Source organism: Pygoscelis adeliae, unplaced genomic scaffold, assembly GCF_000699105.1.
Source record: "Pygoscelis adeliae isolate BGI_AS28 unplaced genomic scaffold, ASM69910v1 Scaffold393, whole genome shotgun sequence".
In the NCBI taxonomy this organism is placed as follows: domain Eukaryota; kingdom Metazoa; phylum Chordata; class Aves; order Sphenisciformes; family Spheniscidae; genus Pygoscelis; species Pygoscelis adeliae.
The window spans coordinates 393,211-406,272 of NW_008824376.1; the positions used below are offsets into that span (position 1 = coordinate 393,211).

Genomic DNA, 13,062 nt, shown 5'->3' on the forward strand with positions numbered 1-13,062 from the left:
CGATATGATTTGTAACAAAGTAGAATAAGGCTTGGGAAAGGGAGGCTTATGTAGAATTAAGTTCCGTACGAAGAACAAGCATTTTCATGTTACAAATAGGAGTATAACAAAATAAAGCAGAAGGCAAATATTTATCAAAGCCTTAGTGAAGATTATGTCATGTATTACAATGAATCGGTGAAGATGACAGTTATTCTCTGTCTGGCCCACAGGCTTTGGACTGGGTTATTGTCCATCTCCATACAAGTCATGGATCTTTAAGACTGAGCAAAAATGGTCCTCGGCTTCCATAGAATTGCACTATTTTCTGGTTTTAGCCATCACAGGGTCCAGTGGTAACACTTGGTAATTGTGCAGATTTTGTTCATGCACTTTTTGGGTCAATTAAATTAAATTGTTGGCATTATTTAAAACTGATTGTTCACAAACCTGTTACAAAGTTAAATATAAAGCTTTTAGATATACCAATTTGAGCAAAAGATGTATTAAATCTCACTGTGATTTGTTCTTCGGGTTTTTTTTCCTTTTTTTTTTTTTGTCAGTTCGCAAAGCCTGATGAGAAGACCATTGATTATCCTGACATGGCTAAGGAGGCAGGTAATTTCATAATAAAGAAAGCATTTAGTTTGATTGCTGACACTTATTTTAAGTGTTACAGTTAATCTTTTTATGATACATTTGAAGGAACAGCTACTGTTCAGTAAATAGATACATATAAAAAGCAAATCTAAAACTGATAAAGAAACTTTCACAAAATCCATAACTGACCTGTCCAACTCACTGCCTTCCAGGACTGAAGTCAGAAGGATAGCTTAAAATTGAATTGGACACTTAAATAATTTCATACCTACTTATATTATTCAAACATACTTTCGTTAGGACAAACAACCTTTGTGCATGAACACAGAATTGATTGCATGAAATTTTTTGATAAAGGAGCTTGTTCAGAACTGAAAATACTACAAAATTGTCCTTATGAGAATTAAGATGCAAGACTAGATCAACCATTTGTATCATATAATAAGGAATTTTTACAGCTCTCATTTTCTTGTTTGTGAATGCATGAATCATACACACTACTATAGGTTTGCTTGTTATGGTTGTGAGAGCTGCTTTTTTTTTTTCTTCAACTTTTAAACTTTTTTTCAACTTCAGAATTTTTTTTTAGGCCAGAAGGCTTTAGCTGATGCTGGGGTTCCTTATTCAGCGGTGAAGCAGGCATGTGTGGGTTATGTTTATGGTAAGTAATGTCATTTGACACTACTTTTATCCACACATCTGTGTGGATAAAGTATGGGGGATCCCATCAATTTCAGGTTATAATATTTAATCATGTCAGTTTGTAGAACTGTCTCAAACTTTTAAAAAATTATTATTTTTAGTGATCACTGATCTATGTCTGTTTATTTATGGAGTTCACAGTTCTAGTCACAGGTATGGAAAGACTTCCATAAAATTCTGTCTTGCAAATGTGTTTTATACAAGTAGCTCTTTCAGCAAGACCAGGTGGTACATTTATTCAAGTTGTGCAAGACTTAAAAGGTTTATGGCAATAGACTTGAAAATCCTTTTTTCTTTTGTGTGATGCTGTCTGTACACTAGAATGGATATGCTTGTTTATCCATTGCTCTTGAGTTGAAGACACATCCTGGGGGTATTTTGGAGATCAAACATGTACTGTGTCCTTGCACTTTCAGCCCAAGAGGACATAAGAGATATCTGCTTGGATGCAACTCTTAAGTGATAGATGAGATCTATGCTGTGAGAGATTCATAACTATATTAGTCCTATGGACATATATAGAAACATAATCATGGTTTAATGTACTATATACGATTATTGAGAGTACATGCATTAGTATGGCTCCAGAATAATGCTTCACAGCTGATGTAGACAAAACTGAGTTGTTCACATACCGATACAGTGCTGCCCTGCCTTCATTACCAGCAGGACCCTTGTCATGGTTTAACCCCAGCCAGCAACTAAGCTCCACACAGCCGCTCGCTCACTGCCCCCCGGTTGGATGGGGGAGAGAATTGGAAGGGTAAAAGTAAGAAAACTCGTGGGTTGAGATAAAGACAGCTTAATAAGTAAAGCAAAAGCCACGCACACAAGCAAAGCAAAACAAGGAATTCATTCACTACTTCGCATCGGCAGGCAGGTGTTCAGCCATCCCCAGGAAAGCAGGGCTCCATCACGCGTAACGGTTACTTGGGAACACAAAATGCCATCACTCCAAACGTCCCCCCCTTTCCTCCTTCTTCCTCCAGCTTTATATGCTGAGCATGATGTCATATGGTGTGGAATATCCCTTTGGTCAGTTGGGGTCAGCTGTCCCGGCTGTGTCCCTTCCCAACTTCTTGTGCACCCCCAAGCTACTCGCTGGTGGGGTGGTGTGAGAAGCAGAAAAGACCTTGACTCTGTGAAGGCACTGCTCAGCAATAACGAAAACATCCCTGTGTTATCAACACTGTTTTCAGCATAAATCCAAAACACAGCCCCATACTAGCCACTATGAAGAAAATCATCTCTATCCCAGCTAAAACCAGCACAACCCTCGAACAGATTTCTAGTAGACACCCTCAGCAGAAGCTTTTAACTTGCAGTCACTGCTTATTGTAGTGACAAGAGATGGTGTTAAATGACTGGTTTCAACCTTTTCCTGTTACTCCAATTCACAGATGCCTGATGTATTTCTCAAAGCAGTCAAAAACAGATTTCTGTTATGGGGAAATCTGTTTCCATTCCGAAGAGAGCTTTCCATTTACTTTCTTGCTGTTTCTCTATTAATGACTGTATTATGGCAACTGAATTAGGGTCAGTCAGCTGTGGTATCTGTAGCAGCTTCCAAGCCACACCTCTAAGACACTTCTGTCCAGTCCAGTTACCTTAGAATCATAGGATCGTTTAGGTTGGAAAAGACCTTTAAGATCATCAAGGCCAACCGTTAGCCTAGCACTGCCAGGTCCACCACTAAACCATGTCCATAAGTGCCACATCTACACATCTTTTAAATACCTCCAGGGATGGTGACTCCACCGCTTCCCTGCATAGCCTGTTCCAAGGCTTGACAACCTTTTCGGTGAAGAAATTTTTCCTCATGTCCAATCTAAACCTCCCCTGGTGCAACTTGAGGCCATTTCCTTTTGTCCTATCGCTTGTTACTCGGGAGAAGAGACTGGTACCTGTGTTGATGCATGGCCTGTTATCGCAGAAGCAGGACAAACTTATGGTTTTAAAATCTGATGATTTTCATCTTGTTTCTAAGGTTCTTGTACTGTGGATACTTGAGAGACATACTCAAGATGACAGTACAAAAGTTCAAGTTTACAGTTTAAGTGGTAGCATTGCACATACATGGTGGGATTTCTTTTTGCTAGTGAAGTTTGATTATGTACCTTATTTTAATGTTGTGTCTGTATAAAGGTGACTCAACCTGTGGACAACGGGCTATCTATCACGGTTTGGGTTTAACTGGCATTCCTATCGTTAATGTTAACAACAACTGTGCTACTGGATCAACTGCTTTGTTCATGGCCAAACAACTAGTAGAAGGAGGTGAGTTGTTTTGCTCTGGGGCTGGGTAATGCATATTCTCTGTTTTTACAAGTTATAACTTGAATGAAGACCAGAACTAGTGAATGTGCGAGTACTCTGAGTTCTAAATGTCCTATCCTTATAGGCAAAATCGCGTCTTCTGCCTCACTTGGCTGAAAAGGTTGGTCAGTTGTATATACAAATGTGAGACCAAGCACTTAAAAGAGTAAGACTATCACTATGAACTAGAGCATTATGTGTGCACCTAAGAGACTATGTCTGTGATGCCGTAAGATGGTGTATATGGATAGAAATGTCCTTTCCTGTGTCATAAGCTGTATGGACCTAGTAAGTAGCAAGGCAGTTAAGTTTTTTCTGGAAGAATCGTTTGGAGTACATAGTGCAAAATAAGTTGCATTATAGTACTGCAAGACACTAGACTCTGCAGGATGAAAAGGAGAGAAGAATCTGCTAAAAAGCTTAGCTTTTTTTTTCTTTTTTTCTTTTTAAACTTGAAGTTAACACAAGTGTTTGACTAACACATTTTTGGAAGGGAGGGGAAGAGCAATGCCTTGTGACACTCTGCTTTGAACTGACAGATGAGTGTTTCCCTTCTGTTTCTGCAGTTCCTTTGTGGACTTCGATACTTTCTTGCACTTAAATGCTGATGTTTCCGTAATGAACGCTATAGTAACATTCTGTATGATTATTCTAGTATTTGTAGCTGAGACATAAGTGCTTGGTCATCTAAGATAATTGCTGTCAAACAGTTTAAAAATAAACCTAAACCCTGCAGTGATCTCTCATTCTTTAGTATCAATATGTTTGTACCAATACCATTCCCACCCCAATTTGACTGTGTCTCAAAAATGAAGAAGGGAGGAAGAGCAGCTGGTAGGTGTTTATGTATATCTCTTGTAATTGAATAGTTGTTAATGTCATTTATAATTACATTGTGTTTTAAATAGCCACAAATTTTATTTTAAGGTTTGGCAGATTGTGTTCTGGCTCTTGGCTTTGAGAGGATGGCAAAAGGATCCCTTTCTTCAGGTGTAAGTGTCTGAAACACTTCATATGTTTCATTGTATTCATAGATGAAATACACCGCCTCATTCTCTGAGACATATTCTCATTAATACCGGTTGCGTTAAGATGTTGCTGTAGATGATGACAAACCATTATTTTGATCCACAGAAACTTGTAATGAGTTTTATGATTCTGATTGCGGCTATGATATACAAATTTTGCATGGAATGTTTTAGAATTAATTTTATGTAGTATGTCATGCTTTTAGTATTTTGCCAAGAATATGTTAAAGGCAGGGTTAGTAGGGAATAATGAAAATACCAGATAGAAGACTGAAGCACTGAGCAACTGAAGTGTCTTTCTCAAAATGACACAGCAAATCAAAGAGAGAATCCGGGTCTTCTGGCTTTTGGCTTGATGCTTACTCAGTTGACCAGTTAACACACTTTCCCAAAAACTAAGGGCTTCTGTAAACCTTTCTTTCTTGTCTCTTTGTTTTTACTGGAGAAGTGTGGGGTTTTTGTTTGTGTTTTGCCTTATGGCAAGCAATATTAGAGGCAATATGTCATTTAACTACAGAACTGCCAAATCTGATAATATGTGCAGAAGTTTGGGTGAGAAATGTTAAATTTAACAACTGATTGAAATGAGTAAGAGTTATCTTTAACATGCTTTACGACATTTCATCTAAGGTTCGTTGAAAATACTAACACAGTATTAATTTTATAACTTGGAACTATGTTAACTACAGGATTTTAAGCTGAGGTGGAAAATACCTGAAGTCCTCTGCTGAAAATAGTGCCTGTGATAGAAATCACATAGGGGTGGTCCTTGCCATGAATCAGTGCAGTGATTATAATGTTAAGCATTTTCTGCTTATTTACTCTTTCTTGTAGTTGGGAAATTATGAATGCTTCAAAACATGTCACTGAAGTGCAACATACTGTCCAGTGGAATTGTTAAAATATCAGAAAACGCTCTATTTTGCTTGAAATCCATGGCACTTTTGTGGCAGTGTTGTAAAGAAAAGTAAATTATGACTTGCTTTATAACTATTTATCTTCTTTTTAGTTTTCAGACAGAACTAATCCAATTGACAAACATTTGGAAATTATGATAAATAAATATGGCTTAGCAAGTGCTCCAGTAGCACCTCAGATGTTTGCAAATGCTGGCAAAGAACATATGGAGAAATATGGTATGTTAAAATACATTTTTTCATTGTCCTCTTTTAATGAAGTGATTTAAAAATATATATATTAGGATTTCGTTTTTAAAAAATGTTAGCATTCAGTGTCCTTTCTTTTACCCAAGTACTACAACTGCAACATCTACAGCTAACACATATGGGAATACATTTGGATAAAGAGTTATCTACATAAAAGTTGGTGATGTGTAGGCAAACCAAACCATCAGGAGACGAAATTAAGGCTGTGATACAGAGTGTCTAGTAATCATGCTAATGGTACGGTTTGTGCTTCTGTAAGGTCTGGGCAATAAGGCTGTATAACTTCCTGCATTTTTTCCTTGTGTCTTAGGATGGGTTGATAGACTTGGGACTGAATTGTTTGACAAAAGCTTTCAGGTATTTGATTCAATATGTAGTACTAGGCTGCTGCCACTGCCGTTTCTTACCCCCTCACCAGACAAGGGAATTGCCTCCAAGATAGCATGCTGGCCTGCCGAGCATCTTTTATTTGCACTTGGTTCTAGACTAGCATATGGAAAAATTTTAGACTCCCAATATTTCACTCCAGCTGTTTTGTACTGATGTGAAAATGAGTGTTCAAGTTTCAGCAATATAGTAATACCTCAAATAAAATGCACTTATTGTCTTTATTTTTATGTTAGTGTTAAATATGCAAATAGGATGTTCTGTTAGCAAAAACTCAACCAGTTTCAGTAGTAGTTATCTAATTTTTAGACCTAAGTTGTGTTCTAAAGAAAGTTTTGATAACAATGAGTCTCTTGTAAAGGTGCTTGTAAAGGTCAAATTCTTGTGACGCAATATTTAAAATGCTATGTTAGCACTGTTTGGGTAAACAAAGTATTTCAACACAGCTTTCTTACCCCTTCCAGGGACAAATCCAGAATACTTTGCAAAAATTGCATGGAAGAATCATAGCCATTCAACTAAAAACCCGTGAGTAATGTACTCTACCTCTATATTAAGCATATGTTGCTGTTAAAAATTCATGCAAAACTGAATTTTTATTTCTATTATTTTTAGAAATACTTTGCAGAGCATATTCTTTACCATGGAACGAGAATTATACCCAGCATAAATTCTATATCCAGTGCCTTATACTTTGTAAAAACAGCTCTATAGCTGCCTAATAGCATGATATTGGTACGTCTACTGCTAAGGGCTGTGCTAAAACTAAGATGGCATCTGTATGTTTTTCTTAGGTATTCCCAGTTCCAAAAGGAGTATACATTAGATGAAGTTCTGCATTCTCGCAAAATTTTTGATTTCTTGACTGTCTTACAGTGTTGGTAAGGAGAGGACTTAGCATTGTGAAATAAATCTTGATGTTAAGACAAATATGGTAGGACATCTATTGAAATAAGTCTGTTTGCGTGTAAATGAAAATTTACAGATTATTTTAAGTAAAACTTCTCATAAATAAAACAAATGTGGAATCTCTGTCTTGACCAAACACTATCTAGATACTTGTTCACAGTATGATACAGTAAGCTGAAATACGTTTTGTACTTTGGGGCTCTCGTGTCATTCTGTATCTTTTACCAATGTGCATCCGTTGCTGTTAAGTGTTAATTCTTCTCTCCAGCCTTTCCTATACACTCCTGAAAGGCTTGTTGTTAACAATGTTTATAGCCAAGTAGAAGCTTTGATTTTTTTTCTAAATTGAAAAACCTTAATGATACGTTTCTATTTTGATGTCATGCTTTTCAGTTGTCTGTTATAAATATTACTGAAAGTGTCCAGCAAACACTGATGGAATTTATAAGTTCAGTGGCATCAGCCAAAGAAAGTGGTTTTTTGTTTCTCCTTTTTGTTTTTTGGTTTGTATTAAAAGATAATTCTATGAAAGATTTACTAATTTAGTATGATGACATCGTTATTTTTCTTTCAATCAGTCCAACATCTAATGGTGCTGCAGCTGCAATTTTAGCTAGTGAGGACTTTGTGAAAAGGCATAAGTTGCAGCCAAAAGCTGTGGAAATTCTAGCCCAGGTGATGGCTACTGATTATCCAAGCACATTTGAAGAAAACAGTTGTATGAAGATGGTAGGTTTACAATTCTGTATTCCCTGATACTCCTCAGAGGTTTTTTTAATACCTGCAAGTCCTAATGATACTGTAGACATTTCCATGTCAGTAAGCAAACAAATTATACTTTGTGGTGAATGTAAAAGTAATTTCATTTGGGCAGGTGGAGTAAGCAAAGAGTATGGTTGTGGAGTAACAGTAAGACATTTATAAACAGGCTATCAAAAACCTAGTTTTTAACAAATTATTTAAAGGCTACTTTTTAAACAGTTTGAACAGCAAGAAACACATTTCTTTAATTTTTCTGTTTATAAGAGTAATGAAACTTAAAACAATTTTACTTAATGTCTGTGTAATACTGAAGCTGAAATAACCTGTTGGGTATAGTCATGATTACTTGCTTAAGTAGAATGAAGGGAAAGACCTGAACTGCAAAATTTGGATCCCACTGCAAATTGACTGAAGTAATTGGATGTAAGTCAAACCATTAGAATACCCAATAGTTTCTACTCTAGTCATGCTCTGTTTGGGTTTCATATACAATTCTAGTCAGATGGCTGATAGAAAATGGTAGCAAGACAGTTTAAGGATTTGTTTCAAGGCTGTTGGTCTGAGTCATGCAAAGGAGCAATTTGGCTTGTGAGCAAGGTTGAGAAAATAGAGGATATTTCCCAGAAAAGCTTCCACGTGCCAGCAGTGAGACTTAGAATGTATTATTTCTTTCTGTACAATTCATACTGTAAGAATATTAAATGCAGTGATACGTGATGCATTAAAATAAATTAGAATGCCATCTCCTACAAGTTACTTTCACTTACAGGATATATAGAAGCACATTTAAAATTCAGTGTAGAAATGAAATTGCTAGCTATGTTTTTTTAATGGTATTTTAACGTACAGTTTCTTCTTGTTGCAGGTTGGCTATGATATGACTAAAAAAGCTGCAGAAAAATGTTTTGAAAAAGCAGGCCTAAAACCTACAGATGTTGATGTGATCGAACTTCATGACTGTTTCTCAGTTAATGAGTTCATTACCTACGAAGCTCTGGGACTCTGTCCAGAAGGTAATAGCATCAGTGGAGATCATTGTTTTATTAAAATGGAAAGCATTAAAAATATCTTTTTATCTGTTCATATAATTAGAACTTTGCGTTGTCTACTGGACAGATCTTCTGTATTTGAAAGTCTTATTAGCTAACCTCATAAGAGGGAAAAGCAAGTTACCACTGTAGTAACAAAGAAGACCTGCAAACTCGAGAATTAGTTTAACAAATGAGCGTGTTACTGTGATTTCTGAAGAAGTATACAAGGCAAATTAAAGTGTTGAACAACTATGTGAAATCATACGGCTAGCTCATGCAAGGATGGCTCTTTTAAGCAAGCAGAGCAAGGAAATTAAGGACTCTCCTGAGCTTTCTCAGTATTCTGAGCTTTCTCAGTATTATGCCCCTTTTTCAGGGCTATTTACTTACCTACTCCAAGATTTCCATCCATCCTTATATTGCCTTTTAAGAATATAAAAGTCAGATGAGAATTGCCTATAGAGGGCCTAACCAAGTTACTTATCTTTGATAAGACTTTTTTAAAATCTTGAAACATCTTTGCCTTTGAAAATACAGAGTTGTTAGCAAGTTGTGAACGTGCCTCTAAAGTCAACTGTATAACAATGCACAATCTGTCCAGATTAGTTTAATTTCATTGAAGTGAGTGGCTTTGCAACAAGTTAAATGGCAGTGGAGTTTAGTTCTATGTATGTAAGTCAAACCATTACAATTTTCTACTGAGGAGGTTTTTGTTTGATTTCAAATAAATAACGCATTGAACTGATACTTCAGTATTTGAGATATTTAAACTCTAAATGTATTCTTGCTTTGTATAAATAATCATCTGATGTAATCCTCTCTAATTTGTTTTTAACTGATTTTGAGAAGATATCATACTCTATCACTAGATGGTGTATTGTGTTAAGTCTAAGCTTTCTCACTGAAACAGAGAAGTTCACAGATCTTCAGGAAGACCTTTTATGTGTTTGTAGCTTTTCAAATATTTGCCTTTGCTTGCTTTTTACTGTCGTCTTTGCTGTGTTTTGATGGTATCTGCAGTAAAAATGGTAAATGTTTGACATTATTTAAATAGGTACATTAAGCTTTTTAGCTTCATTCCTTTAACCGAAGGTACAGACGAATCCTGATGGTACTTGTCTATTTGACTAACAAGTCTTGTGTATGGTAATTAATAGTGCAATTCTCACCAGCTTTCAGTCTGTCTGACCTTACTAGTATGTGAAACTTATCTTTGGTAGACTAATTAGACAGAGATTAGTGAAATGGCATAAAACCACACTGTGGATTTAGATGTGCAAGACTAACCTGGTATTCTCATTTAATGGGAGAAGTAAGTTACAAATACAGGAAATGTGGCAGATTTTTTTTAAATTTCGACATTAATGATGTAAGCTGAAGAAGCTGGTATAAGAATAAAGGTGTAAGGGACTGGTTAAAGGGGAGAACTGTCTGCTGAAGGCATGGGAACTAACAGTCTGGAAAGCTAAGCAATTCTAAGCATTAGTCTTATGAGTGGTTTTATTTACTATCTTAATGTCTTAATGCAGCCCAGGATACTGTTAGCCGCCTTTGTGGTAAGGGCACATTGTTGGCTCATGTTGAACTTGGTGTTCACCAGGACCCCCATGTCCTTTTACAAAAAACATAATTACTGCTGCAGTTTCATTAATAAAAAAAAGAACAGCTTCATTATAGATATCACAATACTGTATATCAACAAAACAGTTCAACAGCAAATTTAAAAAAGCTTTTGTATCAAACACTAGCCCTTTTACTTCTTTTCCATGTTACGCTTTCTCCAGTAGTATAAGCAAGTCTCATTAATGTAGTTTGGCTAATTTTAATCTGCTTTTTGTAAAATCTGTGGTGTAGTATTTCCTAGGTTTTGACTGACATGCAGCATCTTCGGTAAGTGACAGTAGAATTGAAAAATCACTAAAAAAAAACCAAAACACTTTTCTTTTATAAATACTGTTTTATAGGAGGAGCATGTGACCTGATTGACAGAGGAGACAATACCTATGGAGGAAAATGGGTTATTAATCCTAGTGGTGGCTTGATTTCTAAGGGTCATCCACTTGGTGCTACAGGTATGCAAAAAACCATTTCATTTAGATACAGCTCTTGAGCAGGCAGATGCTTCCCACTTGTATTTGTCCGTATGAAACATGAGGGCTTCCTAAGACTAGAAGGAAGCTCTGGAGTCGATTCTCATTTCCAACTAATGCAAGCATTAGGGCAGGTTGGCCATGTAGGATTGCTCAAACCAAAAGAGTTGGGAGTGTGAATTTGATCATTAGCACTTATTTAATTTATGGTGCTACTTTTTCTGTTGTTAAAGCAACCTGTGAAACGGCTTAACTTTTTTTCTAAATAATTGCTTAGTAGTACACCTTCTGATGAATGTAGTTTGAATAAGCATTTTCATATGTTATCATCCTTTAAAATTCAGATTTTGGAGACTTTTACTGCATCTGAATAGCCTGTACCCTTGTTAGCTGTAGTAAAAGCTCTTTCTGTTAAGCCTTGGATGTCGAAATATTTATCTGATGTTTACAATAGAAGCTCAGTTAGTCACCGTTTCCCAGCAACGCAGGTTTTCCTTTTTTTTGTTTTGTTTTTTGTTTTCTTTAAACTGCTACACTTGCTTCCAAATGAGATAGCTCTTGGATAAGATGTGTTTGGATTTGTGAAGATAATTCACCTTCCTTATTTGGAAATGAGAAGTTGTCAGAAAACTGGAGAAGAGGAAACCTTGTAAAATGACAAACCTTAATCTGAACAGCTGTAACAGCTAGATAATCTGCAGTTAGTGTAGGGGGGGAAAGTATTAGGAAACTTTGGAAGAAAAACACTCCAGGTGAATGAGGCTGTGGGTATCTGTAACAGGATGAGAATAGTACATTGCTAGGTACGTGTTCAATTTTTGTGAATTACACAGTGATAAATGTAGAGGCAATTCCTGGTATTCATGCCTCTCTCTATTGCCAAGGGATGGGGGGAAGAGTCATTAAATGCAGAAAATGACACGTCTACAGACTGCCAGCTTAATTTCACTATAAAACAGTCTCGAGGCTACCTATATGCTAATCAGAGGTCATGTCAGTCATCTTAACTTTCCAAACCATTCCAGGGCAGGATGTGCCACAGTACACATTCTCTCCTTGAGGCTGAGACAGTGTAAATGAAATCTGTTCATTCTCATCTATGACTGGAATTACAAAATTTCTTACTGATCCTCTTTGTAATGTTTCACTTGGCAACGCGTAAAATTCGGAGCATAAAATGCGGATTCCTCCTCTGCCTTGCCCAAAGGCCTACAGAGTTGTCTAGGGGAAGGGAGAGGAAGGGGTGGAGGTCTGTGGGTGATGGAGGGAAGAAGAAATGTGCGTGTGGTGGAACTGAATCACAACTGCACAAATAGCCGATAGAATAGTAGGGGGAGACCGAGGGTAAGCGTAACCTGAAAACCAGGGCTATAATGAAAAGGGATTCACCTTCATTTTGGGCCCCCCAAGAAAATGTATTTCTAGGTATCTGAGCTGTCAAGTATTAACGTTCTCAAATCCTATTGCCTGTATTCACTTAATATCTTATTAGGGAAGGAAGTTTATGGAATATGCCTGTAGTATATTCCTTACTTCATTTAACCAGCTACGCCCAGCACTCGTTTTCATCACAGTTCAGTCGTGTATTCTAGGCCTTTTCTTATCACGTAGTATAATACGTGCTTGTTACGGGCGTTTTAAAATGCTTATGGTTGTCACGTACTTGTGTCTTGGAGATTCCAAAGTCGATGCCGAGTTGTCCGTTTGGTACGGGCCCTGTGGAGAATTGGGGATTTTTAAGATGGCTCACGCTGTCCGCCCAGGCGCGTGGCCTCTTGGGCAATAGCTCTGGCTGGCCTCTCTCTGTGCAGTCTCGTAGAAATGTGAAAAATGCGTAAGTTTGCCTTTCAAACCTGCGCATACCCCGGAGCGCGCATCGCTTCCGCAGTGACCGGTTTCTCTGCAGCTTCCCCGGAGTGTCTGTGCTGGACCAGCACTAAACCGGCCGTCTTTACAGCTGGCGGGGAGAGCAAAGCTTGCTCGTTTGTTTTCAAATCCCCTTCCGTTATGTCCTCTCGCGTTCCAGGAGGGCAGGGCGCGGGGGATGCGGTCAGTGGAGGCACGCGGGGCGGGTCCCCGCCGCCCTCTCCCC

The 13,062-nt window shown here is 37.5% G+C and overlaps 1 protein-coding gene across 1 annotated transcript in view; it reads left to right on the forward strand.

Annotated features, from left to right (window-relative positions):
- Positions 1 to 1,096: 1,096 nt before the first annotated feature.
- The window catches only part of SCP2 (sterol carrier protein 2), a 19,596-nt gene continuing 7,630 nt past the window's right edge, over positions 1,097 to 13,062 (forward strand). Inside the window, 10 exon segments of the mRNA XM_009320190.1 lie at positions 1,097 to 1,118; positions 1,121 to 1,240; positions 3,427 to 3,558; positions 4,525 to 4,589; positions 5,635 to 5,761; positions 6,643 to 6,706; positions 6,973 to 7,059; positions 7,666 to 7,816; positions 8,715 to 8,862; positions 10,845 to 10,952. Of these exon segments, the coding sequence (XP_009318465.1) occupies positions 1,097 to 1,118; positions 1,121 to 1,240; positions 3,427 to 3,558; positions 4,525 to 4,589; positions 5,635 to 5,761; positions 6,643 to 6,706; positions 6,973 to 7,059; positions 7,666 to 7,816; positions 8,715 to 8,862; positions 10,845 to 10,952 (1,024 nt within the window).